The sequence below is a fragment of the Coffea eugenioides genome, chromosome 2, assembly GCF_003713205.1.
Source record: "Coffea eugenioides isolate CCC68of chromosome 2, Ceug_1.0, whole genome shotgun sequence".
Lineage (NCBI taxonomy): Eukaryota > Viridiplantae > Streptophyta > Magnoliopsida > Gentianales > Rubiaceae > Coffea > Coffea eugenioides.
Window position 1 is genome coordinate 2,224,443 of NC_040036.1, and position 25,855 is coordinate 2,250,297.

Below are 25,855 nucleotides of genomic sequence, written 5' to 3' on the forward strand. Positions count from 1 at the left end.
TACATTTCCTTATTTTCTTCAACCACGCAAAAAAACAAAAAGGGGCATATTAATGTGAGGACTACGGAGAAAGATAGACATGGTCCAGGTAGCTTGAGGCTAAATTTGAGAGAACAGACGTATAGACTACAAGGGAAATTTGCGTGTGATGCCGATGCCACATCCACCATTAAAGTCAAGTGCACGCAGCAAAGACCCCGTTGGAGACTCTAAATTGTATTCATGTCACCAATCAAACAGTAGTATCGAATACCAATATAGTATATAACAATTCACAGAATTTGCTCTTCACTGAAAACAAAGGAAATGAATTTCTGGAAGAGCTGAGTCCAACCGAAACAGCGAGTACTTATTGTGTTTGGATTGCATTTTCCGTGATTTTTCATGAAAAAATTATTGTAGCGATTTGATGTATGTGAGGGAAAAAAGTAATAGGGAAATGTGATCACGAAAAATGACGTAATTTTTCGACGGAAACGGCAATCCAAACAAGGCCAATTGCCCAACCGTCTAAACCCAAAAGGAACGTGCAACAGGATAAAAAGAAAAACTAACACTGGTTCCACTAATGACGTTAGAAACTAAAAGCATTTAAAATAACAGACAGAAATCCATATTCCCCTCTTACTCGGTCAGATTAGTCCTTAGCCTTGCGGACAGAAGAAGAATAATATATCTTGAAGGCCTTGGGAAGGTAAACAGGCAACAAGAATCCAAACAAATTGAAGCACCAAAAGGCCATATTAGCCACAGCAAGAGCTCTCCCAATATACACCCTTCTAGCACTGCCACCATATTCCATTTCCACCTTATAAATCTCACTGCTCAACCACTCCACAATAGTGAAGATCCTCCTCGCATTATAGAAAACGGGGACAAAAACTCGAATAGGGAGCGCAAACCCACCGCTGAAAGACACCCCTTCCATGAAAACCTGAGCGGAAAGGAGAAAAACATGGGGTGCGGCAGCCTTGATCCCCTCCTTGTCTCCCTCGAAAATCCCATGGAAAATATATGCTATTGGGAAAAGCAATCCGACTAATGCTCCGATAAAAACGTAAAGGCTTAGGATCCTGTTTCTTTGGCCGAAGACAGGGGGATCCGCGTAGGGGGAATGATTTGGAAAGGCAACCCTTGATATGAAGTATATGTAGACTAGAGAAAAGATTACAAAAGCGAAATCTTCGATACTGACCATTCCACTACCTGAGAGAACGATAATCACAGCCAGCGCATTTAGCTGCCGAAAAGTGAAGAACCCTCTTCGGGAGGGCTGAGGAGGCTTTTGACTTTGAGTGCCCCCTTCCTTGGGAAAACTAGCCTTCCGTTGATGAATTTCTTCTTCTTCTTCTTCTTTCGGCAGCCTTATGTCACTGCTTGGACCAACCCCACCTGACATTTTTCTTTGCACTTTCTGTACTCGTCTGATATTGGGAAAATATCACCTATTAATTTCACTATTTTTGGACGAGAAATTGAAGGCTTCTGCGGCTGCTTTTCTGTGTTTCTGGAACTAGAGAAAGAGGAAGAGTTAAATGGTTTCAGAGATTGTGAAAAGGGGTCGGTCGCGGAAGATTTGTTTCTGTGATAAGGAGTACGTTACAAATGGCAGTCAGGCAGAGTTCTATGGGGGTACAGTGTCCCAGTTACGTGGCATCTAACTGCAGTCTGGGGAACGCTCGATCAGTTATTGGCTTGTGGTTCTAGTTTTGTTTGAGGAGTCAACTGCATCTGATTCGCAGGCCCCCTTTTTTTTTTCCAATGCGCTCCGCCGGCCCTCCTTCCTTCACTCCCTGTTCGATTTGGCGGATTATTTTGCCTCCCCTTCTCTTTTTGACTTTTCGGTTCAGCAGATCAATCGGCGCAGGACCCCTCTTTTTCCATGTTGTTTGATCCCGTCTGACAGGCTGGCTGGACGTATAATATATTGTCGATGTTAATCCTGGAAAATAATAATTCCAAAAAATTTAAAAAAAGTGTCGATGTTAGTACTCTTTTGTGTAATGAGTTTAATACAAGAATGTCGGATAACGCGTCATCATTCGGGACACAAATTTTACGCAAGGACGACGGATGGCGCTAATTTTACTCCAAATTATCTCCTCACATATTGCCAGTGACGGAGCCAGGATTTTTTTTTTGGGGGGGCCAAAATTGAAATTCCATTCAAAGATGACTAATTCATATATATATATATATATATATATATATATATATATATCAACTCTCATAATATAAATTAAAATTGAAAAAATTTAGGGGGGGCCAATTTTATTTTACACACATATTTACATATTATGAATTAAAATTCTCAAAACTTAGGGGGGGCCATGGCCCCCCTCTGCCCCCCTTGGCTCCGTCATTGCATATTGCAGTCAGCTTGTTATGCAGCTTACTACTACTACTACTACCGTAAGCTCGTCTTTACTCTAATAATAATAATTAGGGAAGTCATCTACGTACTACATTCAATTCAAGATCGAGAAAACTCTCGCCTAGACTAGTGACTGTTCCCCCCTTCACCACTGAACAGATACCCTACGTACAACAAAGTTGACAGTGAGTGAACCACCAAACCAACGACAAAATAAAACCAAATACTAACTAACAACAAATCCATCATACTCCTTAAAAATTGGGCGGCGCGTCTGGAATATATCATAGTACTCTACTTTTTACAGTGTCTGGCATAACACGAGATGCGATGTTTAGCCAAGACATGAGGCTTACAAAATTCTCCTGACACCAAAAAGAAACCCCAATTTATTACAGAACTACCAGGGAACAGCCGAGAAAACCTCTCTCTTAATCAAATTTGCTCCACCTACTCAAGAACAAAGGATGGAACTCAAAAACTGTATCCTCAAAATTTGAACATTTTCTTTGACAGAAGACCGCTGGTAAAACTGGAACCTCTGCTACCGAATGCTATGGCAATTAGTTAGCTGCACAACGGGTATGACAAAAGCAAAAATCGCATTACTCTCCTGTATCCTAAGAAGCAACTTTCTGTTTGGGGATGTACTTGATCTTAACACCCTTTTCAGGATTTGTTCTATTCTTAGCTTTAGTAATTCCGCCGGTAGACGAAATACGACCCAGGTCAACTTGCCCGTTTTCAAAATCAAGAGCCGAAATGTCAATTTGATTTTCTGGAAGCCCGGGAAGATCAGACTCCTCCGAAAGCACCAGTGTCATCACATGCTCCGCTGAGATAGCTTCCTTCCACCCTACATACACATTACAAATACACTTATCTCACACATCCGAAAAGCAAAAGCGAACACGAGGACGAGATAATAATTGGAGGGAAATTATCATTCACCATATGAAACTGAAAATTGAGGATAAGAACCAAATTACAGGACCAACATACTCTGTGCAAGAAAAGCTTTGGCAGCCGCAGTGGAGAGCTGCAAACCTTGAGGCATTGCCATCCCTTCGTACACACAGGTCAAACCCTCCCTGCTTTGGCTATGATCATCATCCGAAGAGGATGACTGCAAACAACTACCATCAGAGGCAGTTCGATCCTCTAGCTTGTCAACCATAACACCGTCTTGGGCATCATGGTTGGCTCTTTGAACTGGTGATGGACCTCTTGAACCATGAAGACTCTTAGGCATCCGAAGTTCAGTGGCAGCTTCATTTAAACCAAATTGACGGCTGTCGGAGTTAGCTGGTTCCTCCAAAACATTACTCTTATGTTTACCTTCCTCAGTACTACAACTGTAATGAGCTTCTCCTAAACTGATTTTATTTTTCCTTAAGATACAGTTTGTAACTGGTATAGATATAGAGCCAATAATCAGTTCACACTTGTTTTCATCTGATTGGTTTACTGCCTCCTCCAGTGTGGGTCTCAAGATCTCCTCATCATTGTCCACTTTAAGTTTCTTGGTCCACACTTTACTGCTGCTCACCACAGTACCTCGATCTTTGGCAGGGACAAGCTTTTGTACTGGTTCAAGTTTTGAAACTTGATGATTCTGATTACCATGAAAGTCACTTCTTCCAGCCCAATGGGATTTAGACACCTGCCGCCACCGGCGACCGTTTACAGATACCATTGTGGGTTCTACATTTTGAACAAGACCTGAATCCAAATGGCCACTGCTTAAATCAGATTGAGCTTCAATGTCATTATTTTGTTCAGTACTAGAGAGCTGAACTGGCTTAAGGAAGGTGGTGCCATCATCTACAGTGCAAGGAGCATCAGGACTGGAATCAGGTGGAGAAGAGCTGCACATTTCTGCCAGAAAAGATCCCTCTGATGAAGTGGCATCAATCAAAGCCACTCCGTCCCCATTTGAATGTTCCCTTGCTTTCTGTTCCTTCTGCCTGAGCTTCTTTTGCTTTTTCCTTTCCAACAGCTCTGCTTGCCTGTCATTTTTACAGGGTAAAAATTATCAGCGAAAAATAATGCCCAAAATTACTAGACTTCAAAAGAAACAAAAGTGAAGTCAAAATTCTCCAAGTCTATATATGCATCTTTCACCAACAACATATCCAGATAATTCAAAAAGGCTCTAGTATCTGCAGATAAATATCATGAATATTTTTGCTCAAGCATTTATGATAAAATGAGGTATCAGACTACTAGTGCCAGAAAAGTACTGCACAAGTTGCATTTGTTACAGGTATCAGATTATGTCATCATTTGTTGCATGATAAAATCAGTGGTTTCAAAATGGTCCTCCTAAGCATGAACCTAAGGTCCTATCTGTTTTTCTTATTTTCCCCAAATTTCGCACTCAAAAGAGTGCACAAAAAAATGTAAACAACCCACGCACAAGTTTGGTTTACCAACACCAGAATGAGAAAGGTCTGCATGTTTCGATGGCCAAAACAAATGATGAATAGTATATTATGAATACAAGCATTCAAATAACCACAATCACCTTTTCTGAGCAGCTTCCTCCTCCTCCACAAGCAATTTCTGGCATCTCAAGGCCTCAGCATCTTTGTCAGCAACCCATGCTTTAACCTATACAAGAAAGAATAGAGATACACGACGCATATTAGATTGGAGAGCAAGACGGATTCATAACATAGGTTTTAAATAAAAACCACACATTATTGCATCTTCCCTCTGAATTAAAGTGACTAGCACATGACAGTTCGAGCACACTGAGTAATGATGTCCAAAAAGATTACGATATTTTATCATGATTGCAAGTGCTATTAAATGATGACATCCAAATGTGATATGCACAGAACAAACAATCTCCAAAAGCATAATTCAACAGTAGATATGGGAAACGATGACGAATAATCAACCATTAAATACAGAAAAAGTAAATACTTTACCAGCTTCAGTTCAAAAAGAAAGCTAGTGCAAGCAACTAAGTTCTTCAACTCAAAGGCAATTCTTCCAGGTTTCCCACCAAAAATATACTTTAGCACAGATTCAGCTGTGCCAGCACGTAAGAAAGTCCTCTCACTAGCATCATCAAGAATACTGAATAATTCCTGTGAGGATATAGGAAGCCTAGAGGATTTAGCATGAATGACATCCTGCAAGTTGTATCAGACAATCGATGTGATAGCTGTAAAGATAAAAGACAGAAATGGACACATAACTGTCAAGTCAAGCATATAGGAACAAAATGAAGGACATCAAAATTAAACTTTACCAGTAGGGTAGATCCAGCCTTGACATAAACCTGTGGAAGTGTCCAAACCCCTGGCTTGTGGAGAGATGCAACCAATGATTTGATAACTGAAGTGCCAGTAACTTCCTATAACAGAGTTAATTACAAGAAGATATAGAAGTCTAGATAAAAATACAGAAGCAACAAGCATAGGTGTACAGTATTTATTGAAGCAAATACAAATATATAAAACCATCCTGCCTTGTATTCCAAGGAACATTTTCAATTCCTAAACCATTAAATATTGAGTTTGTAATCAGCCACCTCACCTCTCCCCCATCAGTGCAAACAGATTTGGAGAAAAAAATAAAAGCGGGAAAACCGAACCAAAAAGGAAAAGCCATTGCAAAGAGTAAAGTAGGTATATTTAAAATATAAAGATTTTCCAGCACAGATATCCAAATTTGATAAAGTAAAAAGACTTAAATATGAAGCTGGAAAATGAAAACAGTATTGTTCCTATTGAATAAAGATAAATGGTGATTTTGGACTGACATAAGAAAAGCTATGGATCAAGCTCCCTCTCAGAGTAGCACCATTTACTCCAGCTTGAGAACAGGGATCTCAAGATACAGGGGCCAAAACGTTCATGTTTCTCTTTTTTAACCAAAACTTTCCAAGCATATCACTCCCCATATACAAATCCAGATGAGGCAATTCTCATGTTTTTTTTCTGAATCACCATCATTGCCAGTGCTTCAAGTTTGAAGTTTCAAAACTCAAAAGCCAAGAACCTGGCAATAATGGATCCAAACATGGTACATACTGATCTCATTAGACTTCAAGCATGTTTTATGACAAGCAACAATAAAGCCATAGTATGTTTGCTGACCATCTTTGGCTAAACACACAAATTTCAGAAGCAATCAGCAAAAAGAGAAACCAATAAAAGTCAAAGCTAAGACAATTAGGCAGAAATGAACTTTTCATTGGTAGTTTTGAAAGCCCAGGGTTGTAGAGAATCAATAATAGAATTGTGAAACCAAAAAAACCTACTTTCCTTAAAAGAGGACACGCAAACAAGAAATAAACCAATTAAGAAAACAAGATAGCTATGCCGCCACCTTTAGAGTCACATCCCTCAATGATACAACTTCCTTAGCATCCTCCAGTGAGAGCTGCAAATAAGACAAGATAAAATTAACCAACTGCAGCTACTGGAATCCCTACAAAGAAACAATTGCAGATGATCTGCAACAAAATTGATTACCTTGTCCCAGAAAGCTGCCAACATATCTCTAATCTTATGAGATTCCTGAAAACAGCATAAAGAACAGCAATGCTATTGGCCCACAACCATAGAAAAGAAGGTTGTAAAAAATAAAAATATTAAATAAAAAAAAGGAGAGAAACACCATAATATACAATATGATGTCGAGTATCATTCAAAGAGAAACCACCAGTAAACAGCAGTTATGGCACCAAAATCAGAAGCACATATAAAGAAGAAACCTTGTCAAAATTTAATGATCTGCGGTGCACTCTGATGTGCCTTCGATAGTTAACAGGTGAACAAAATTCCTGTGCGCACTTCTCACACTTCTCCATCTGAACCTTCAGAGGTGTCAGCAAGGGCCAACCAGGAAGCTCTGCCAGAATGTAGAAAAAACCAATGGATTGAGCTTCAAACACATGACTATATAGACATACTAAATGTAGTAAGGCTTATAGTATCAGATCCATCTGTTGCAAATTCCAATTACAAATATCAGCATCGCGGTTCAGGCTAAATTTAAGTCTTAAAACATATAACCTGAAAAACATATAACCTGAAAAGGGTTAAGACAACCTTCAGGCCACTTGATTAACTTCATTTAGGAAGGTATTTACTTCTTTTTCCTAAAAATTCTTTTCAACAGATTACTTTATAGTTCCTTATACACCAGATTTAACATCCGACCATACAGATTTTCCAGTACCTTGTTGATCTAAGGCCTGAAGCAACTGAATCCATTGGACCGGGATATCCCCCGTCCTTGAAAGAGAAATATGAGGCTCCTTCCCAACAGTTTGCCGACTCACAGTATCAAGAGAATCATTCCCATCTCCTGATTTCATGGAATCAAGAGTGCCACCTGTGCTGAGTTTTGCAACTGGCATCTATTATTCAGTGACCTCTGCCATGTGAAACAGCAGAGTTTATTCAGTTACAGACATATACAAAAAAGAAGTCAAAAATTCATATGAGTACAAAGGACAAGTTCAAAAGTATGATGATATCGTTCAACAGCAGAACAATATACAACTTCAGCAAATTCTATAGCTCCACGTATATGAAGCTAAAGTCTGAACAACTGAACTCAGAAAACAGGTTGTGGCAAGTGCATAAAACCTTTTGAATTTTTCACTGAAATTTGGCGACTAACAGATATTTATAGCCATAGCAACAAATAACAAGAGAAGCTTGATTACAAACATTAAGACTCACAAACAGATCCTCTTTTTACCATGTGTATCACTCCACGCCATTCATCATTATGCACATTGCAAATAGCTGATCTTAGCAGGAGATAGATGCTACTGATGGTATAGTTTTGATGATAATACTACTACAACACGTAAATTGTAACAGATAAAAGCGGAAAAGGCATTCATTTCCCAAACATAAACACAACCAATTCTATATCCCAAAGCATAGCAGCAATTTGAAAAGGCAGTGTAGCATATTACAAGCTCAACAGTTTAAAAGGCTTTCTGGAATTGGACAGCCTATATCCTATAGACTGTTTACAGCAAGCTGTCATGACTTCTGAGCCTTTTTCCCATTTGGACCAATAAAACAACAAGGGCGGTTACACTAACACAACCAGAAAATTGGAGAAAAGATTAGCAACCATAAAACAAAAATTACAGCAGTGACCAACAGATCCCAATGGTAGCGACAGTGTAGATGAGAGGGAAAAACAGGAAAAAGAAAAAAAAAAGGACCCAGGCCTCTAAGCCTTTTTTTTATGCGGAATTTACCACAACACAGCCAGCACAATAAAAAAAAATATTAGCAGAATTACAAAATAAAAAATTTAACCAATCAATGGATACTGCCCTGACAGTAGGGCATTGTACTATATATGGAGAACAGCATTTACCCCAATAAATGCATGTAAAATACAATTTCCCAACCAACATACAGGAGATCCACCTTCTGAAATTATCATAAACAGATTCTCCCCCAATACAAACACCACTCAACAACAAAAGCAATCACAAATACTTTGACAAGCCCTGCCCAAGAAAGCACTGTTCAACACCACATTTTCTTTTTGAGCTCAACACCACATTCTTATGAACATCAAACAAGGAACTCGATAACAACACCATTATACAAATAAGCGCTTACGTGAAAATCCCTTCAATAACCGGTAATGCGAACCTGGATCAAATGTATGGAAAGACAAAAACAAAATCAATTAGCAGAAGCAGAAAATTATGGCGGAAATTTTTACCAAAGGGGGAAAAAACTAGGGTTAGGTCACATGATCTGCGATGAGCACATGCCATGCAGTGAAGGAAAAGAACAAGTCCGGATAGTTAAACGTACCACTGAGGAGTCGGGGTTTAAAGAGATCTCCGATGATCGATAGATTTGAAGTTCCCCGCTCCCGGAACACCTGCGGCCGACTAAATTAAGAGAGAGAAACTTGTAATCAGAAAAAGAGCAATCGGCGAAACTTGGAGACGGAATGGGACGGAGATAGAGAGAGAATTAAAGGGAGGAATGGAAATGAGATGGAATATTTATAAAGGCGGAGACGGAACCCTTAGCAGTAAGTATGGAAACTATACCCTTTTTTTTTTTCTTGGTGAGAATATAGAACATTTTCAAGATTTTGTTAGTCTTACTGGCAGGATCATACCCCACTACCGGGGACGAATGCTACGAAAGGACAGCTCCCTCCCTCTGCAATCCGCTCTGGAAAGCCTCTGCCAAAATTTTTTTTGGGCGGTTCGTGCTATAAGGCACGCCAATTTGCGAGAATATTCCTCCCCATAATAAGAAGAAAAGATATTTCAGTTTTTCTTTTTATTTTAGAAGACAGAATTTCCATCGACATTCAAAGAAATAAGCCATCAACGATACAGTATAACTTTTTACAATGTTAATCGATTCTACGTAACAATTTTGAAGTTTTATTATAGTCGAAAAGATTCCGTTTGGATTTTTTATTTTTAAAAATTTTTAAAGAAAAATATACTTTAACATTTTGATGTATCTTTGATTGGTGCTGATTACCCATTATCCCCAAAAAAAAAAATGTCAATGATCTTTAGAAAGGGGTAACATTTGTCGTTTTAAATTTTTTGTTAAAAAAAAAAAAAGTGTATGTCAAGCTGTGATGTGATATTTAGTCCTCATTTTTTCTCGACCAACAAAGTCGACTGGTTTAATGAAAAAATATTGAAGTTTTTGGCCAAGTTTTTTAGCTACTAGTTTTTTAACAACTTTTGCTACAGGAACCCCAAAAAACTTATCAAAATTTTTTACCTACACACTTTAAAATAATACACAAAAAACTTTTTTCCAAAATCTTAGCCGACGGCGGGAAAAAAAACTTTTTTCCTTTGCTCCTTTAACTCTGCTCTCTCTCACAAGTCATAAGCACCTCAATCCTGCAATTCTATGCAAACCCCCAGGCGGGAAAAAAAAAAATCAAATTTTGCATTAAATTTCCAAAATTCCAGATGATGCTTAATATGAAAGCCTCCCCGGAGGCCCGGACGACGTCGTCTTCATCATTATCGCCGTCCCGCTCAATCGTTACAGCGGAGAAGGCTTTCTCGTTCATCTCCAAAGGATGAAGCGAGGTCCGCTAATCCGCAGGTGCTGACCTCCAAATGATTAAGAACCGGGCGAACAGGGGAACAGGGGAATAGGGAAGGGGGTGGCGGGGCAGAGAGGGTGGCGTGCAGAGGGGAGGGGGAAGGGGCAGGCAGAGGGGCTAGCGGGCACGGGGGAAGGGCTGGTGGGGGAGGGTGGCGTGCAGAGGGGAGGGAAGGGGCAAGGGAGGTGGCGCGGCAGCTGGGGCAGAGGGGGTGGCGCGGCAGAGGTGAGGGGAAGGGCAGAGGGTGTGGCGCGGCACTGGGGCAGAGGGGGTGGCGCGGCAGCTGGGGAAGGGCTGGCGGGGAGGGGGTGGCGTGCAGAGGGGCTGGCTGGGGAATGGGGCTGGCGGGAGAAGGAGGCGGGGGGAAATGCAGAGGAGAGGAGAAGGGGAAAAGGAGGAGAGGGGTGGCGGGAGGGGGAAGGAAGAAGAAGAAGAAGAGGAAAAAAAGAAAAAGGAAAAAAAGAAAAAAAAAGAGAAAAAAAAAAAAGAAAAGGAAAAAAAATTCACCTTACAAAAACTTTTATAAAATTTTTTATCTTAACAAAACTTCTACAAAAAAGTTTTTCACCTTACAAAAATTTTTACAAAATTTTTTCAAAAACTTCTACAGTACACTACAGTAAAGTTTTAGACAAACTCCCTAAAAACTCAGGTTCCAAACAGGTCCATAATAAAGTTTGGATGCTTTGTAACACAATTACATCCTTTAGTTAGTGTTTAATTGGTCCATGTCACGATAATATGTGAAAATTTATACTCCAAACAATTGATGTTTGGAAGGTTGAAATGGACAAGTCCAAGGTGGTCACGTACTCTTTTACCTGAACCATCATATTAACTTATTTACCATTTGACATCAGCCTTAGGCCTTGTCTGCAATTTCGTTTTTTAATAAAAATATATTTTTTTTATAAACACATTTTTCGATTACTTGAAAATGCTGATCGAAGAGTTTTTGGTGTTTTATTACCATAAATTTATCACCAAAATATCAAATATCAATGAGTATCACTAATAGTTATTTCCATTGCCCAAAACTTGAGTTGATCTGGTCTTTATGGATCCAATGACCCAGATTGTGTTACATCATTTAGTGAAATTGTGTAACTCAATCTGGGCTATTAAGTGTTTGAAAACCGGATCTACTCAAGTGCGAGTCATTCCAATTTCCATTTACTGCCCTCGAAACCCATGAACCAAGCACGGGCTGGTTACATGCGCTTTTTTATATTACAAAGTACGGTCCAAGCTAATTTACGTCGCCTTATGTAAGTGAGGGGGTGTTTGTTTCATATATTGGAATCGAAAATGGAAATGGAATCATAGACTTTAGTTTTGGAATTAAACTTTTCATTCCAATATCTAGATTGGTTCACACATTGGAATTATCATCATTCCAATTTCTGATGCTTGGTTTGATGAGTGTTTCGGAATTAAATGTAATTAAATTCCAAATTTACCCATGATATAACAATTCTTATAAAATAAAAGGATAATTGCAGAAACTGGTAGGTTTTGTATTTAACAAAAATATGAGATTTTGTAAATTTTGAAGTTTAAGAAAGGGATATTTGAAGTTTAACAACCGTTATACAACTTTCAAAACAAACAAATTCATTCTAAATTTTTTTTGGGATAATTTCATAAACCAAATCGCGGTCACTTTCACAAAAGTCATATTTTCCCATAAAAGACCAGTTCTTTATGGCTTTCCTCCATTATAAGAACAGAGTACCCATTTTCCCATAAATAAATTTATTTATAGGATAAAATAAAAATAAACTCGTTTTTCAATGAAACACTAGTTCTTTATGATTTTCCTCCATTATAAGAACAGAGTATCTATTTTCTCATAAACAAATTTATTTATCGGATAAAATAAAAATAAACATGTTCTCCAATAAAACACCAGCTCTTTATGACTTTAGAATGAAGGGTTACAATGTCGCTGTCTCTATCACCATCAACTTTTGACTCTCTACTTCTTCCATCCCACCCAACACCAGAACGAAATACTATTATTTGCAGCATCTTCAATAGAAGTAAAAAATAATCTGATATTCTCATACCTACTGCATAGCCTATTCGTGAAGATGACAAAGTTTTTCAAGAATCGTAGATTCACTTCAAGGGTTGAGATTTGTTCCTTCAAAGACAGAATCAAATTGTCTTCAAACTTAAGCAACTCCTTCAGATTTACCAGAACGCAATCAAAAAATTCCACCAGAACTTCACCACTCATGGCATTGTTTGGTTCTAAGAAATGTTTTGCCCAATCAATAAAATCTTCTCCAATTTCCACCTTGGAAACTTCAACCTTTTCAAGCAAAGCATCTATTATATGGTCTAATTTCTCGTATAGGCTCTCGGATCTTGAAAAGCTGTTGCTACTATTTGTGAACCTGAACTTAGGATTTTGAAATGAGAAAGAAGATGTCCGATGAAGGTGATGGGCGGCGATTGATTGAAGAATAAGAGATAGGAAAACTGATGAAGAAGAAGACTCTGATTTTGTGCGGTGTGTGATGGAGAGAAAGAGAGGGTAGATCCGTTATAAATATTGTCTGAGAGAATGAGTTGAGAGTTTTGTCCAAAACCTCCCAATTTGCTCGGGAATGATTTTTTAGGAATGATTTTTTAGAAATGATTCCAAAAATGGCATTCCAATAGGCTTAACCCAAGCAACAAATAAGGGGTTTATTCCATTCTATGATTCCCAAACCCTTTAATCAAGTAGTCCCTGAGTTTGATAATAAAAAAAATTGACGATGAAGGGTAGAGAGCTGATATTCTGTTATTAATTCTTAGCAAATTACCGCATGTTCACTTTTCCCCCTCTTTTTACATGTTGTGTTTTGATTGTCTTCTATTTCACTTTATTTACACCTTATTTACATACACTGATTTGTTTGCATCATCAACACATTTTTCAATCACACTTTTATCTCACATACATCATATCAAAAAAGTACTACAGTACTTTTTCACAAAATTATTTCAAATAATTTACAATCCAAACACACTCGTAATGTTTGGTAAACGGTGCCTATATCTCATGTGTTAGTTTTTTTTTTTTTTTGAAATAAGTGTAATTAATTTGTGAAATTATATAAATACAATAATGCAATAATTATGATTGTGTGTATTTATATGATAAATTAAGTATAATTTTAGAAGAATGAATGGGTTGGGTGATTTAGAAGGAAGGAATATAAGCAAGAAGTTTCGATTCGACCCCTCCCACTAATACTAAAAAATATGTAATTTAAGTATATTAACAAGTGTTCATTGAGCATTTATTGAAAAAAAAATTTTATTGTTTATATGATAATGTTAAAAAGTGTTTTTTGTTTCAAATGATTCTCATTAAAGCATATTGCAAAAAGTGTGATTTCTCCAAAATGACACTTCACAATATTTTACGTGGTCACCAGTTTCTTTTGTATCATTCTTTTTTTAAATATAGAAATACAATGAAAATGGCATGAAATAGTTAAGATTATGTGAAAAATGATAACCAACTTAAGTGCTAGTGTGCACCTCGAGCAATACTGACGAGGGGAAAAAATAAAAACATCCTAGGTCTTTTTTTTTCCTTCCCATTCCAAGGTCATTAAACTATTCAAATGATGTAAGTAATACTTTTGAAAAATCAATTTTTTAAAAATTTCAAATTGATTACTCAACTAGCAAAAATGTTACACTAATGACCAATCCAATGGATTTCATCGTGAAATCAACTTGAAAGCACTACAAGAGCAGATCATTTCTTCCACTTTCATTCGTTTTTTTGGGTAATACTCCCGCTTCCAGTCAATCATCAAATTTATTGAAAGATAAAAATTAATGGCGGATCAGATCAAAACAAAAGACTCTTACTGTCATATCCGCACTACTCTTTAAGACTCTATCCAGTAAATAAAAGCATAAATAAGAGTTACAACAGCCACCGGATAAAATTACCTATTCGTGTAGTGTTTTTTCGGCAGATTTAATAACGAAATTCATGAAAATGATCATCAATTAACACTTTTGTTAGTTGAATTACCAATTTGAAACTTTTATTAGTTGAATTACCAATCTACCATGTGGTATATTACATTTGTAGTATCTCATGCGTTTTTGTTGTTGTTGTTGTTAATGTCACGCTCTTGTTTCTACAATGTGATTTATCGTAATATACCACATTATAGAATTTCCCTAAAAAATATATCATTTCAATAGTTTAATGGATTGGAATTTTTTTTCCCTATTAATAATTGTTCCACTTCTCCACTTCTCCATTTCTTTTTCTCGATTGATCTCATACATTTACTAGCACCAAAAATGAAAAGAATGCCATAATATAATTACGATAGAAATTAGAAGGTACTAACTACTAGGGGAAAATGGATGGATCAGATGATATAAGGGAAGAGCGAGAGATCTGATTCAAAACATTTTACTTTTTTTTATATATATATATATATAAAGTAGTACTAAAATAATAAAGGGAAAAAAAAGGGCGCTGGTGACTTCAGCATCTGCACGTCACGCTCCTGTAGGCACTACAGGAGTTGTGGCTTGGGCTCCAAGCAAAGCCAGAATTGAATAATTCGGGTCCATTTGGGCAAATCCGTACGTTCTACATTTCATCGTCACCCTTTCGAAAGCGTGCGCTGATGGAGAGTGATAGAAATAGAATCGTACACTCTAGAGTGACGTGTAAACAGCGGTTGTACGTCATGTGAATCACGTGCATGCTAGCGTCATAATGAGCAGTGACAAGGGACCACCCTTCCCAGCGCCATCTAATGTTAGTACAAAAAAAAAAAAAGTGGAATAATGTCACATACCTCCCCCACAACATTTACCATTATTGCACAAACCTCCCCTCTGGTATTAAAGATTACAACATACACCTACCTAGTACCTCCCTGCCCTGCTTGTCTGCATCGACAAAAATTCCGCAGAATTTTGCTCTGATTTTCTTAAGGTAACCTTTTTCTTATTATTTGGAAACAATTAATTTCAACCATTTTTTCTCCAAATTATGCAAACCAAACCAGTGCTCTTGTCTTGTTACCCCCTCACTCCAGGGAAAATAGAAAAAGAAAAAAGAAAAACTGCCTTCCACGGTAGCCAAAATCCTTTAACATTCCTCCTCCCCACGTCGCCTTCCGACCCGACCATCATAGTCCAACAACCCAAATCCACCAAATGGAACTAGAACTGAGACAAGCATTTTCCACGGGTCAACAGGGGCAAGTGAGTCTAGATTAGCCCAAGGGTAGGACTGTGAGTGATACTGGTGTAATTACAGTTAGCAACTTCGAAGGTCCAATTGGAGGAGATTTTGGAGTCCAATTACTATAATTACATGTTCAGATACTCCAATAAAGTAATTACCGCGACAATAATCGCTAGAGGCAAGACAATTCATTAAGACAGAGATGGTGCTGGGCCGGATTAACTATAAGAGCCAAACAGGGCTTGGGCAGAGTAGATACAAGAAGCCGACCACGGATGTTAAAGTGAAGATCCTTCATCCATGCTGGCCTGCAAGCGTGACAGAGCCAGCATAACTGCATAAGGGTAAGGGGTCCAACGCACGCTGGTTTCTTTAGCATACAATAATATACCTGAAATTTTGTTGCAATTGTAAGTTTTGAACATTGTTCTGCTGTTACTTCTTTTCATGCTCAATCTGCAATCTGAACACATGCTTCTTTATACCGTCCCTAGAGCAGAGAAGAATCTCTATCACCACCATCGTCATGGTCAAAAATTCAAGATTTTCGAAAGCATACTCCAGAGTTTTTAATGCAGACGTAGGGGACCACCATACGCTTCTAGCAATTCCTATTCAAGAGTTTGGTCTGATCATAACCCAGAGAGACTCGAAAATTAGAAAGCAGGAAAACGTTTCATACTTCAGCAGTCGAATTACCTAAACCAACTGAGAACAACACTTTGGCCTTCAAGTCAAATATAAAACATACATCAGCATATTCTAAATATGCTACAGAAAATGTTTCCAGTGGTTTGAAAGACCTCATTCCTGGAATAGTTGATCATATGACTCAAGGCACATGTAGCTTGCACTGCTATGTTTTCTCTTTACACTGTATTACGCATTTATAAGGTATGTACCAATGCTTGTCAGGTCTATGTACTCCTAAAAAGCAAGAAAATGTTTCAGGACTTTTGTTGCCATTCCTGAATTGCATAGTAAAGAGCGTAGTTAGGAAGCAGATCGCAATGATCGAGCTGTAGGTTTGTCATAGGTGAAGTCTTGTGACCGCTGTTCAGCCATCCTTTTATTGCATCGCCTTCATATGTAAAACCATCAGCTGCTATGTGTGGATCCTTCATTACTTCCTACAAATTCAAACCCAGAACAAGCATATCAGCGAAAAGCAAAAAGGCTCAAAAGCTGACAGCCTTTTCTGTACATCAGACTTTGAAAACAAGAAATGATGCAATTATTCCGGCAAATATTGTGATTTCCTAACTAGGCCTCCCCAAGGCACTCTAATCACCAATCACTTGCTGCAGCACCACCAACTGGAAACTTACTCATGAATTTAACAGATAGGGCAAAAAAGCATGGTGATTTTGTTTCATGGAAATGGTAGTCATGCAAGATACAGAATAATACCAATTACAGTCAGATAATCAGAGCATGCCACCCTAATGTTAACTCAAAGTCCGTAATGTCCTAAACTGCACAGCTTGTGCAAGCGATGCATAATTTCGAGTAATTCTCAGGATTACCTGAAATATGGGACAGACAAAATTAGAAGGAATCCGTTGCTGAGCAGTCGAATCCAAGCGCGAAGAAGTTGAACCCAAGCATGACAAAGTGCACAAGTCTCTCATAGGTTCAATTACAGGCCAAACTTCTGCCACTAGGTCTGGTTGATTGAGTCGGTTCTCCTCACAGCACCTTAATGCCAAAAAAGCCAACAGTGTCACTTGCTCAAGGGGCCAGTCACCAGCTGAATGGTCCAAAACAGTACTTACATTCCCAACTTCCATGGCACACCGCATATCTCTAATTATACTGGAGGCAGGTCTTGCTGTTAAAAGTTGTAATAGTATTATTCCAAACGAGTATACATCAGATTCTGTCACATGCCTTCCATCAACATATTCTGGTTCGAGATATATAGAAGCCTCCAAGTCATTCTTACCATATGGATTCTCATCATTTTGGAAGTTTTTGATACCTAAGTCACTTATTTTGCTGACAAAATTGGCATCAAGAAGGATGTTGCTAAGCTTTAGATTACCATGGACTATACTGCTTTTGTGTGCATGCAGGAAGATGAGGGCAGAGCATATCTCGCTAGCAATTCTTAGGCGAAGTTGCCAGGGAAGAGAACGACTTTTCAAATGGCCAGCAAGGTGATCTTCAAGGCTTCCATTTTCAAGGTACTCATAAATAAGTGACCTAGATTCAGTACAGGCACAAAGCAGTGTGACAAGGTTTGGATGCCTGACCCTGCTTAAAATTTCTGCCTGTGTCAATCAAACAAATATGGAAACAGTTAATAACAACTATTTACTTGGTACACAATGACTCACGGAAATTTCATCTAGAATTCTGAATGCCCTGATGAACCATTTCTACCTAATAACCATCAAGCATGGGATTATTCATCTTCTCCAGTTAAGATGTTCACTTGGCAAGCATCCAAAGCTCATCACCCCAGTGACAAAGTACAGATTACATCTTCAAAAATTTACCCAGTTTTATTTACTTACATCATCATTACAATTTCCAATACACCTTTTTATCTTCCCAATTACCTTTTTATCTCACATACATCACATCACAAAAAGTGTTACAGTAAAAATATCCCAAATAATCCCAAATAACTTACAATCCAAACAATGCTTTATCTTCTGGTTGACAGTGACATTACAAAACACATTTGCAGTAACTTCTCCAACTGTATACAGAGATCATGTATGATAGGGTTAAAAGAGAACTTTTATTTTTTTTAGGGAGGGGAACTTCAAATCCTACACAAGCAGAGGAATAAAGCTGCATTGCGTTTTCCCCTGCAGCTTACATGAACAGTCACATTACACCTTTTCTATGTAATTGCTAAGGTGCACATACAAGGATTATTTTTACTGCATTTTCAAAAGATTTGAGTAGGGCAATTTGAATGATTGGTCTTAACTACAACATAAACCACTGTCTTCCAACTAGCCATACTGCACAATACTGCTGGCTGGTATCCATAATTTGAGCTAATTTCCCATGCGCTCTTTTTGTTTAGTAGAAAAAGATAATATGGATATGAGTTGCCAATCTTAGTACCTGTGCTTTGAGCATTTATCATGATGAGCAATGGATAAATTCTGTTCCTTTGTGCTAATGTGCACAATTTGCATAGTTAAGTAGGGCCTTTGTCATTTAAAAAAAAAAAAAAGAAGGTAGGCCCTTTGTCCACATATTGTAAAGCTTTCACCAATACCAATTCAATTCATTGTTTCCAAGAAAAAAAATAGCCATACTGCATAACACATAACACTACATAAAGATGGAAAAATTCCACATTCATGTTCAGCTTTTACAAAATAAAACTATGTCTGAACAAAGATAGGACAACTTCACTCATGGCGACTAATTATTGAACCTAGAGGATGAAATGGCAGCCCATGGAGTAAACTAAGGAGGCAAATGAATTTAAATTATTAGTAAAGTCACCACTATGAAAGTACTCCAGAGACCCAAAAAGATGGTATAAGGTTTGATAATGCCAAAGGTTTTTCCTTTCCTTTGTGGGGAATGGAATAAGTCCTACCAGTTTAAAATGTACTTTTTTCGATCAAATTCTTTCACACTATAAACAACAGGAATAAACTCCAGAACAGCAAATGCAATGCAATTTATCTTTTTCTAAAGAAATTGCATTCATCTAGATAGGATAGTTCATGTCAAGAGTAAGGGATTTTACCTTGTGTTCAAAATCGGAATCACTTTGAGAACCACAAGAGGGCAACATCTTTATAGCTACCTTGACATGGTGAATTATTCCCTTGTAAACACTCCCAAATCTTCCCTCTCCAATCTTCATCGATGGATCAAAAGTTCGAGTAGCCTCAATGATCTCCGAGAAAGAAATATCAAAGAAATGAGAGACATGCATGGCACAAACATCTTCTTTTACCATTTTTTGAAACTTATGAGATTCTCTTAATGCCCTTTCCTGCTCTTTCCATAGCAGATCACGCTTCCCCTTGAAACTTATCAAGAGTTTCACTGCTTGTAGAATCTTCTCCTCTAACTCCTCCTCTGTAGAACAGTTTTCCATGAATTTTCTTTCTAAAGAAAGCTTTTGGTTCTGGACCAGCTGAAGTTCCTTTACGATTTGATTGTGCTTATTTTTCATTTTTTCTAGTTCTTGCCTTTGCTTTTTCAGCAAATCTTCCATATAACTTCTCGAGTTAATCTCTTTCAAGTAAAAAGTCTCTGATGCTTCAGCCTATCATAATGCATAAGAATGAAGGATGAGAGATAAGTAATAGAAGATGCAGATCATTTTGCTATGTTCTAGATTAGCTTCTCAAGAAATAGTCAATAAATTCATTTTGGAAGCTAGTAGGTAAGTGCTTTAATGCAAATGGTTGTACATATATCTCTTTGATAACAGAAGAGTGAAATAAAAAAATAAACTGACACATAAACAAAAAGCACAGTTCATTAAAAAAACTTAAATTTGTATATGCAGCTATTGGCCAAATTATGCATATGAAGGGCAGAAGCAAGAGCTGTTCTAAAACATCCCAAGTTTTTTCAGGTGCCCCTGCCTTTTCAGGGTAAGAAGGGGCAGAGAAAATGCCTCAAGTTTGATCAAACAAATTCTTCAGCTATGCATCTTCCAAGCACTGTTCTAAAAAATGCAAGTATTTTACTCCCATAATAGCATGTACTTTACAGAGATATAACAACAATAAAACTGAAAAAGAAGGCAGTAGACGAGGAGGAAGGAAAGAAACATATGAACTTTGATCAAACAAAGCTACCGTGTATGTTTCCAACATATCTCTGTCACCTCTCCATCCTCTTACTGGCTCCTCAGTTTGCCTCTGCTTAGACTTTTCAGCATCTATAATAGCACACTCTGATTGATTATCAATCCTTCCTTTCACTTCAAGTTTATCTCCCTGGAATCACTTCCCCAACAAGTTAGGAGTTGGTGATCACTAAATAACTGTCTCAGTAACTACCATGTTGTAGTAATCCCCAAAAGTCTCACATCCAATCATACTGGAACATTTCAGTAGGCATAAAGAAATATGGCCCCCAAACATACAAAGCAGGGGTTTTAAATGATTGGCAAAAATATAGTGAAACAACGCTTTTGATTCAATTTTGCTTATAAATGAATATTAAGAAAGAATCCTTCATCAAGTTCATTCAACTTCAGTGACTCTTGAAAATAGCAAGGGAAATGCTCTCTGTTTCAAAATTCAAAAGCTGCATGATTACCAACAACTTGACTTTCAATTGAAATAAGCATGCATACCAGAAAATCTACGGATGAAGAAAAAGGTGAATTTTGCGAATTGCTTGGTAAGTATAATGATGAGCCATCGCCAGTCATTGAATGTGGTAAGTATAATGATGAGCCATCTCCAGTCATTGAATGTGTTAAATTCTGACCATGAACCATGTTTTCTTCAAATTCAGACACTGTAATCTTAACATCTTTGTCAGCATCTTCTTTATGATGTTGCAAAAATGATGTCACCTTGTTTGTTTTAGAAGATAATGGCACAACCCCAGCTAAATGAGATCCAATTTCATCAGACCTAGCTCAAGAAAAGGATTACAAACCTGTATTAGTAAACCTTGACAATGATTCTTTAATACATGCAACCAAAGTCATACTGTGTACAACAATGATTTTACATTCCCTTTTTATCATAGTTGAGTTGTTATATACTAACATCTACATTTGTTCTCCCCTTAACTTTTTGTTAAGTCAATGTTCTTATTCTTCTCTTCATCATTTCGAAAGTACAGCAGCTCAAAATGACAAAATGATGTTTAGATAAGAATATGTACTCTTAGAACAAAATCCGCATGCCTACTGGGTAATGCAAAAGAAACATGAAACTAAGGCAATCCTTGTCCATGGACTGGAAAATTGACAGTTTGAAACATAAAGAGCCACAGAAAGCAGAGAAAATTAAGGATCTTAAATTAGTAAGAAAAGTTACAGAACAAGTCCTGACACTATCTAGGGCAAAAGAGTTCGGAAGGGTCCACTACAGTTTTTTCAAAATAATGGACATTACAATGGAAAAGCTGCTTCACAGTAGAATTTCATGTTCCTCTCCCAAAATCCACTTGCAAAGTATAATCCAATCTGGTTGGAATTTATTTAGCTTTCCTTAAGATGGCACTCCACAACAACTTTAACAGAGTCTCAAGTGAGACTTCATCTACTTTAGCCACCACAACAAGAAAATATGAGAAAAGAGACTATATAATCTGCTTAACAGTAAAAGCACAAACGTCAGATTAGATTTGAAACAATTAATAGCAATGAGTAAGAATTTTAGAACAACATTAAACCTTCTAAAAAAGTTAAATCTTCAGAAAATTGAACACTTAACAATCATCCTTAAATTGTCTTTGCCTGGAATTCAGATTTCCAGTGACAAAAATATACCTTCTAAGAAAGTCAGAATCTATCTATTTAACAATGATCTGCTTGGTGTTAGCGTGGAAGTTCAGGCTTTTGGAAGGCTAGACTTAGCCTAATTCAGATCCCAAGCTCGAAATTACATATCAAGAAGGAAAAGAAAAAAAAAAAGATTATGGTACAGCAATAGGGGGACTACTTACATGAAGAGGAATACTACACGAGAGCAGGACAAATGGAAAATAAAAATAGTAGAATGTTCAGAATACCTAGTCCGAATGAGGCAACCTTTACAGGAAAACCAAATTTGGCATGGAACTGGTGCATGGTGGCAAACAAAAATTGCTTTATTTGACTTGAGTTCTGACAAGTTCCTGCAATCTAGTCGAGTCTGAATCAGATGAATAAATGATTAACAAAGATAAAGGACATAAGAAAGTTACTATCAGGAAAATAAACTTTTGGTGGCACAATTAGCCTCCAATAGGTATGTGCTTTTGACACCTCCTCGACAAGTGTTACTCAACTTCAAGAAAGAAACAAAGTCTTATGAAGTTGATTAAATTTCATACTCGGAGTAGTATTTCTCTGCAGCTGCTCCCATAACAAGCCATTTAACTCCATGATGAGAAATGATGTGTAGAATTCCTTGCTCGATATTGCTCATTTCAATCCAAATTTTACCTGGTCGAATCTGCAAAAATACATAACGTCATTGTCTCTGAGACGACAAGCAAACAGTACCTTTTACCATTAATTTTGGTTCAAGTGTATATAAATAAATGACATGTCTGATGCCAACTTATATTAATCTTGTAAAGCAGTGAAAAGGACTTGGTAGCATGAGATGAGATACTACCTCGACTTGCTCAACAAGTTGAAGATACTGATTCAAAATGCTGTGCATCTTTTGGTGTTCAATTTCCTGAAATTTCTCAACTGCTTCTGAAAGCCTTTCATTCACTATAAACATATTACAAGAAATGAGGCACAATCATGTTGAGAATTAAAAGAAAATTTTCAGCCTGGACATACAAACCAAATAGAGTAACAAGACAGCATAATCAACAGTACCAGACCAGATTTTCGTAATGAAAGTTCATCATAATAGAGGCGTTAAAGTATTAGGACAATATTTTTGAATTAGTATCCTTCTGGGAGTCTCTTTTACCAATAATGTCAGGAGTCGTACAGCAGAGAAAATCAAACAATAATGCTGCCAAAAGGGAAAAAAAATCCTGCTTAAAGTTGCATCCACCATGATTTTCGTCAGTTCCCTCAACCAAATTATCATTAAGCTGTCATATAATACTCCCTCAAACCATTCACTCCTTCCACACGTGACAACCTGACGGCCAGTAAATAGGAACTTCACTCAGCAAACAATTTCAGAGCAACTATTCAGTGCCAAACTCTTTGAAACTTTGCTATAATGGCAAAGCCAGGAATATGTATGGATATCCAGTCTAAAACTTCTTAACTTTCCATGCCAACAATAGTTGCAGTGGATCTTGATCTCAAATTTCATTACCAACCAGTGGAGTTTATCGAATTCTTGATTTGTAAAGTACATGGACAAGTACATTATAGCATACACGCGACGCAGTCTGTGGAATAATAGTGCATGTACGTACACTTCAAACTCTATGCTACTATAACGACTTGCATAAACAGAGGAACCAAAACTAAGGAAATAAGAAAACAATTCTAGTGTTTGAAATCACGACCAAGCCCATTATTATCCAGAGATAATTAAAAGGCTCTATCTCTGTTTTTTTCTTTTCGTCTGAACAGATACTACTATCTTAGCAACCAATTCAACACACAATTATCTGAAAAACTTGAAAAACCCAATAACCAAAAGAATCAGATGGCTAAACTTACTGAGGGAAGGTGAATGAGTAGGCTGATGAACATGAAGAATACAGATATTTCTTCCAGCAAAGCTTTTCAATGCCCAGGACAACAAAGATTTGCCCTCCTCCACATTCTCTCCCACAGCCACGAAAATCGTGTCATCGACATCACATACCCCCTCTGTCCTTATTTCTCCTTCACCCATCGTCACCTAAATTTTTCAATCCGCCAAGAAATAAGGAGAAAATGCAACCTTTTTCTCCCCAACCCCCCCCCCCCCCCTTTTCGTTAATGGCGAAATAAGACACGCTGAATGAACAGAGTTCAATCACTTTGGGCTCTCTTCCGGATCACGATTCAAGAATTACAGAGTGATGCGATGATAGTCACGCCAACCATAATCTAGAGAGTGAGCGGTGGGACGCCAGATAGGGGCAGAGATGCCTACCTTTTGGGGAAAAAAAATTGACAAGAGATGATGATAATGAAAAAGAAAACGGTAGCTAGTAACTTACTGAGAGTCTGTGATCAGTGGAAACGCTTAGGAAATATCACCATCTATATCTATATAAATTTGAGAAGGGGTTTTTAGCAGAAACCCTTTCAATGACTTCTAAACTTCTCATTCTTTTTTCTAGATTTTTGTATTTATTTTAATACATAAAATGTAGTGAATAATAACCACCTTATCACCAATCAAATTTAAAGTTCAAAAATTCCCACTATCTCTTAATTCACCCTATAACCACTCCTATATTTCCTCCCACGTTTCCCACTATCATCATACCACGTTTTAGTATATGTACATTTCCGCCATTAACTACCTAGGAGCGATCATACACTTCTCACAAAAGAAAGCAATCTGGTTCTTCTTCTTCATTCACTTCTGATCTTTTTGGGTCCAAGGAGTCCTCTGCTTCATCCTCTTCATCGATATTTGAGTTCATCTTGGTGCCGTCTCCAAAGGTATCTGCCTATTCCTTTTTTTGGATTTCTTTATTTGTTAATGTTTTAGTATGACTTTTTTTGGGCTTATTGGAATTAGAAGTTTCTGTTTTACATCATAAATATTGTTTGTGTATGTTAGAATTTTGCAATCTTTTAGCCATTGGAAAATACTATTAACTTACGCCCTTTTTGACCAATGAAAACTGATGCAGCTTTGGTACCACAACTCCGGTGCTCTTCTTAGTACGCATCATACTTTTTTTCTTGAACCTTCGGCAGACGTCAAGAAGCCGGCGGTGACTACCTTTCAGTAAGTGACCCTGCTCATTTAGGTATTGATTAGTATTATTGTGTTTTTTTAACTTTGCCCCACTTATCTGCTATCCCAAATTCAAGTTGTCCTATTATTTAACATATTAAAATTTTCCACTCAAAATTTGTAGGGAACCCATCTAAAGTTTCCTCACCATGGAATATGCCCGCCTACAAGCATTTCAACAACAACTAGATTTCAAACTCGCAAGATTGCAACGGAGGAAACATTTGCTTAGGAAACGAAACATACACCGCAACGATTCCACACACCAGTTGGAAAAGCTTCATCAAGTTTGCGCTGAAGAAAGATAAATTTCAAATCAAATCCGAAGGACAAAATCCAGGCTACACCGATTAAAACGTCGCTCGCACCAAATTAAAAAATCTGGTATCATGTTTTCTTTAAATATTGGCATTTTCATTGTAATTCCAAATATTAGTCCCAATATTGTAATATTTTTTTATTTTTGATTATTTCCAATAATATAATATGTCTATAATTTTTTTCCAACCCTTATACTGATCGACTTAATTCCCTCACCCTCTCTCTTAGTTTCTTATTTGTTTTTGGTTTTCTATTAATTTTGTAAATGTATTGATTTTGTTTCTT

General features: G+C 37.4%; 3 protein-coding genes across 7 annotated transcripts; all 3 read right to left on the reverse strand.

The window, feature by feature from the left end:
- Positions 1-432: 432 nt before the first annotated feature.
- LOC113761589 lies at positions 433-1,753 on the reverse strand. Its single transcript, XM_027304657.1, has one exon. The coding sequence runs from the start codon at positions 1,397-1,399 to the stop codon at positions 638-640; it is 762 nt and encodes a 253-aa protein (XP_027160458.1). The 5' UTR covers positions 1,400-1,753; the 3' UTR covers positions 433-637.
- An 848-nt stretch (positions 1,754-2,601) lies between these two features.
- On the reverse strand, positions 2,602-9,523 carry LOC113763376. 2 transcript variants are annotated; one of them, XM_027307148.1, is made up of 12 exons: positions 9,438-9,523; positions 9,193-9,272; positions 8,992-9,024; positions 7,574-7,771; positions 7,107-7,243; positions 6,865-6,909; positions 6,719-6,772; positions 5,637-5,741; positions 5,311-5,517; positions 4,902-4,987; positions 3,377-4,383; positions 2,602-3,230 (listed from the first exon to the last, which is right to left on the reverse strand). In XM_027307148.1, exons 4-12 carry the CDS (start codon positions 7,752-7,754, stop codon positions 2,995-2,997), a joined length of 2,058 nt encoding a protein of 685 aa, XP_027162949.1. In that variant the 5' UTR covers positions 7,755-7,771; positions 8,992-9,024; positions 9,193-9,272; positions 9,438-9,523; the 3' UTR covers positions 2,602-2,994. The 2 variants fall into 2 exon arrangements, with proteins under 2 accessions (XP_027162949.1, XP_027162950.1); XM_027307149.1 differs by having other exon boundaries at positions 9,495-9,513.
- A 6,837-nt stretch (positions 9,524-16,360) lies between these two features.
- LOC113753702 (U-box domain-containing protein 32-like) lies at positions 16,361-24,209 on the reverse strand. Of its 4 annotated transcripts, XM_027297939.1 has the most exons (10): positions 24,010-24,209; positions 22,985-23,088; positions 22,698-22,819; positions 22,395-22,499; positions 21,226-21,286; positions 21,001-21,132; positions 20,498-20,638; positions 19,429-19,956; positions 17,231-17,977; positions 16,361-16,834 (listed from the first exon to the last, which is right to left on the reverse strand). In XM_027297939.1, exons 1-10 carry the CDS (start codon positions 24,185-24,187, stop codon positions 16,652-16,654), a joined length of 2,301 nt encoding a protein of 766 aa, XP_027153740.1. In that variant the 5' UTR covers positions 24,188-24,209; the 3' UTR covers positions 16,361-16,651. The 4 variants fall into 4 exon arrangements, with proteins under 4 accessions (XP_027153740.1, XP_027153732.1, XP_027153747.1 ...); XM_027297931.1 differs by having other exon boundaries at positions 21,001-21,286; XM_027297946.1 differs by lacking the exon at positions 20,498-20,638 and having other exon boundaries at positions 21,001-21,286.
- Positions 24,210-25,855: the final 1,646 nt, after the last annotated feature.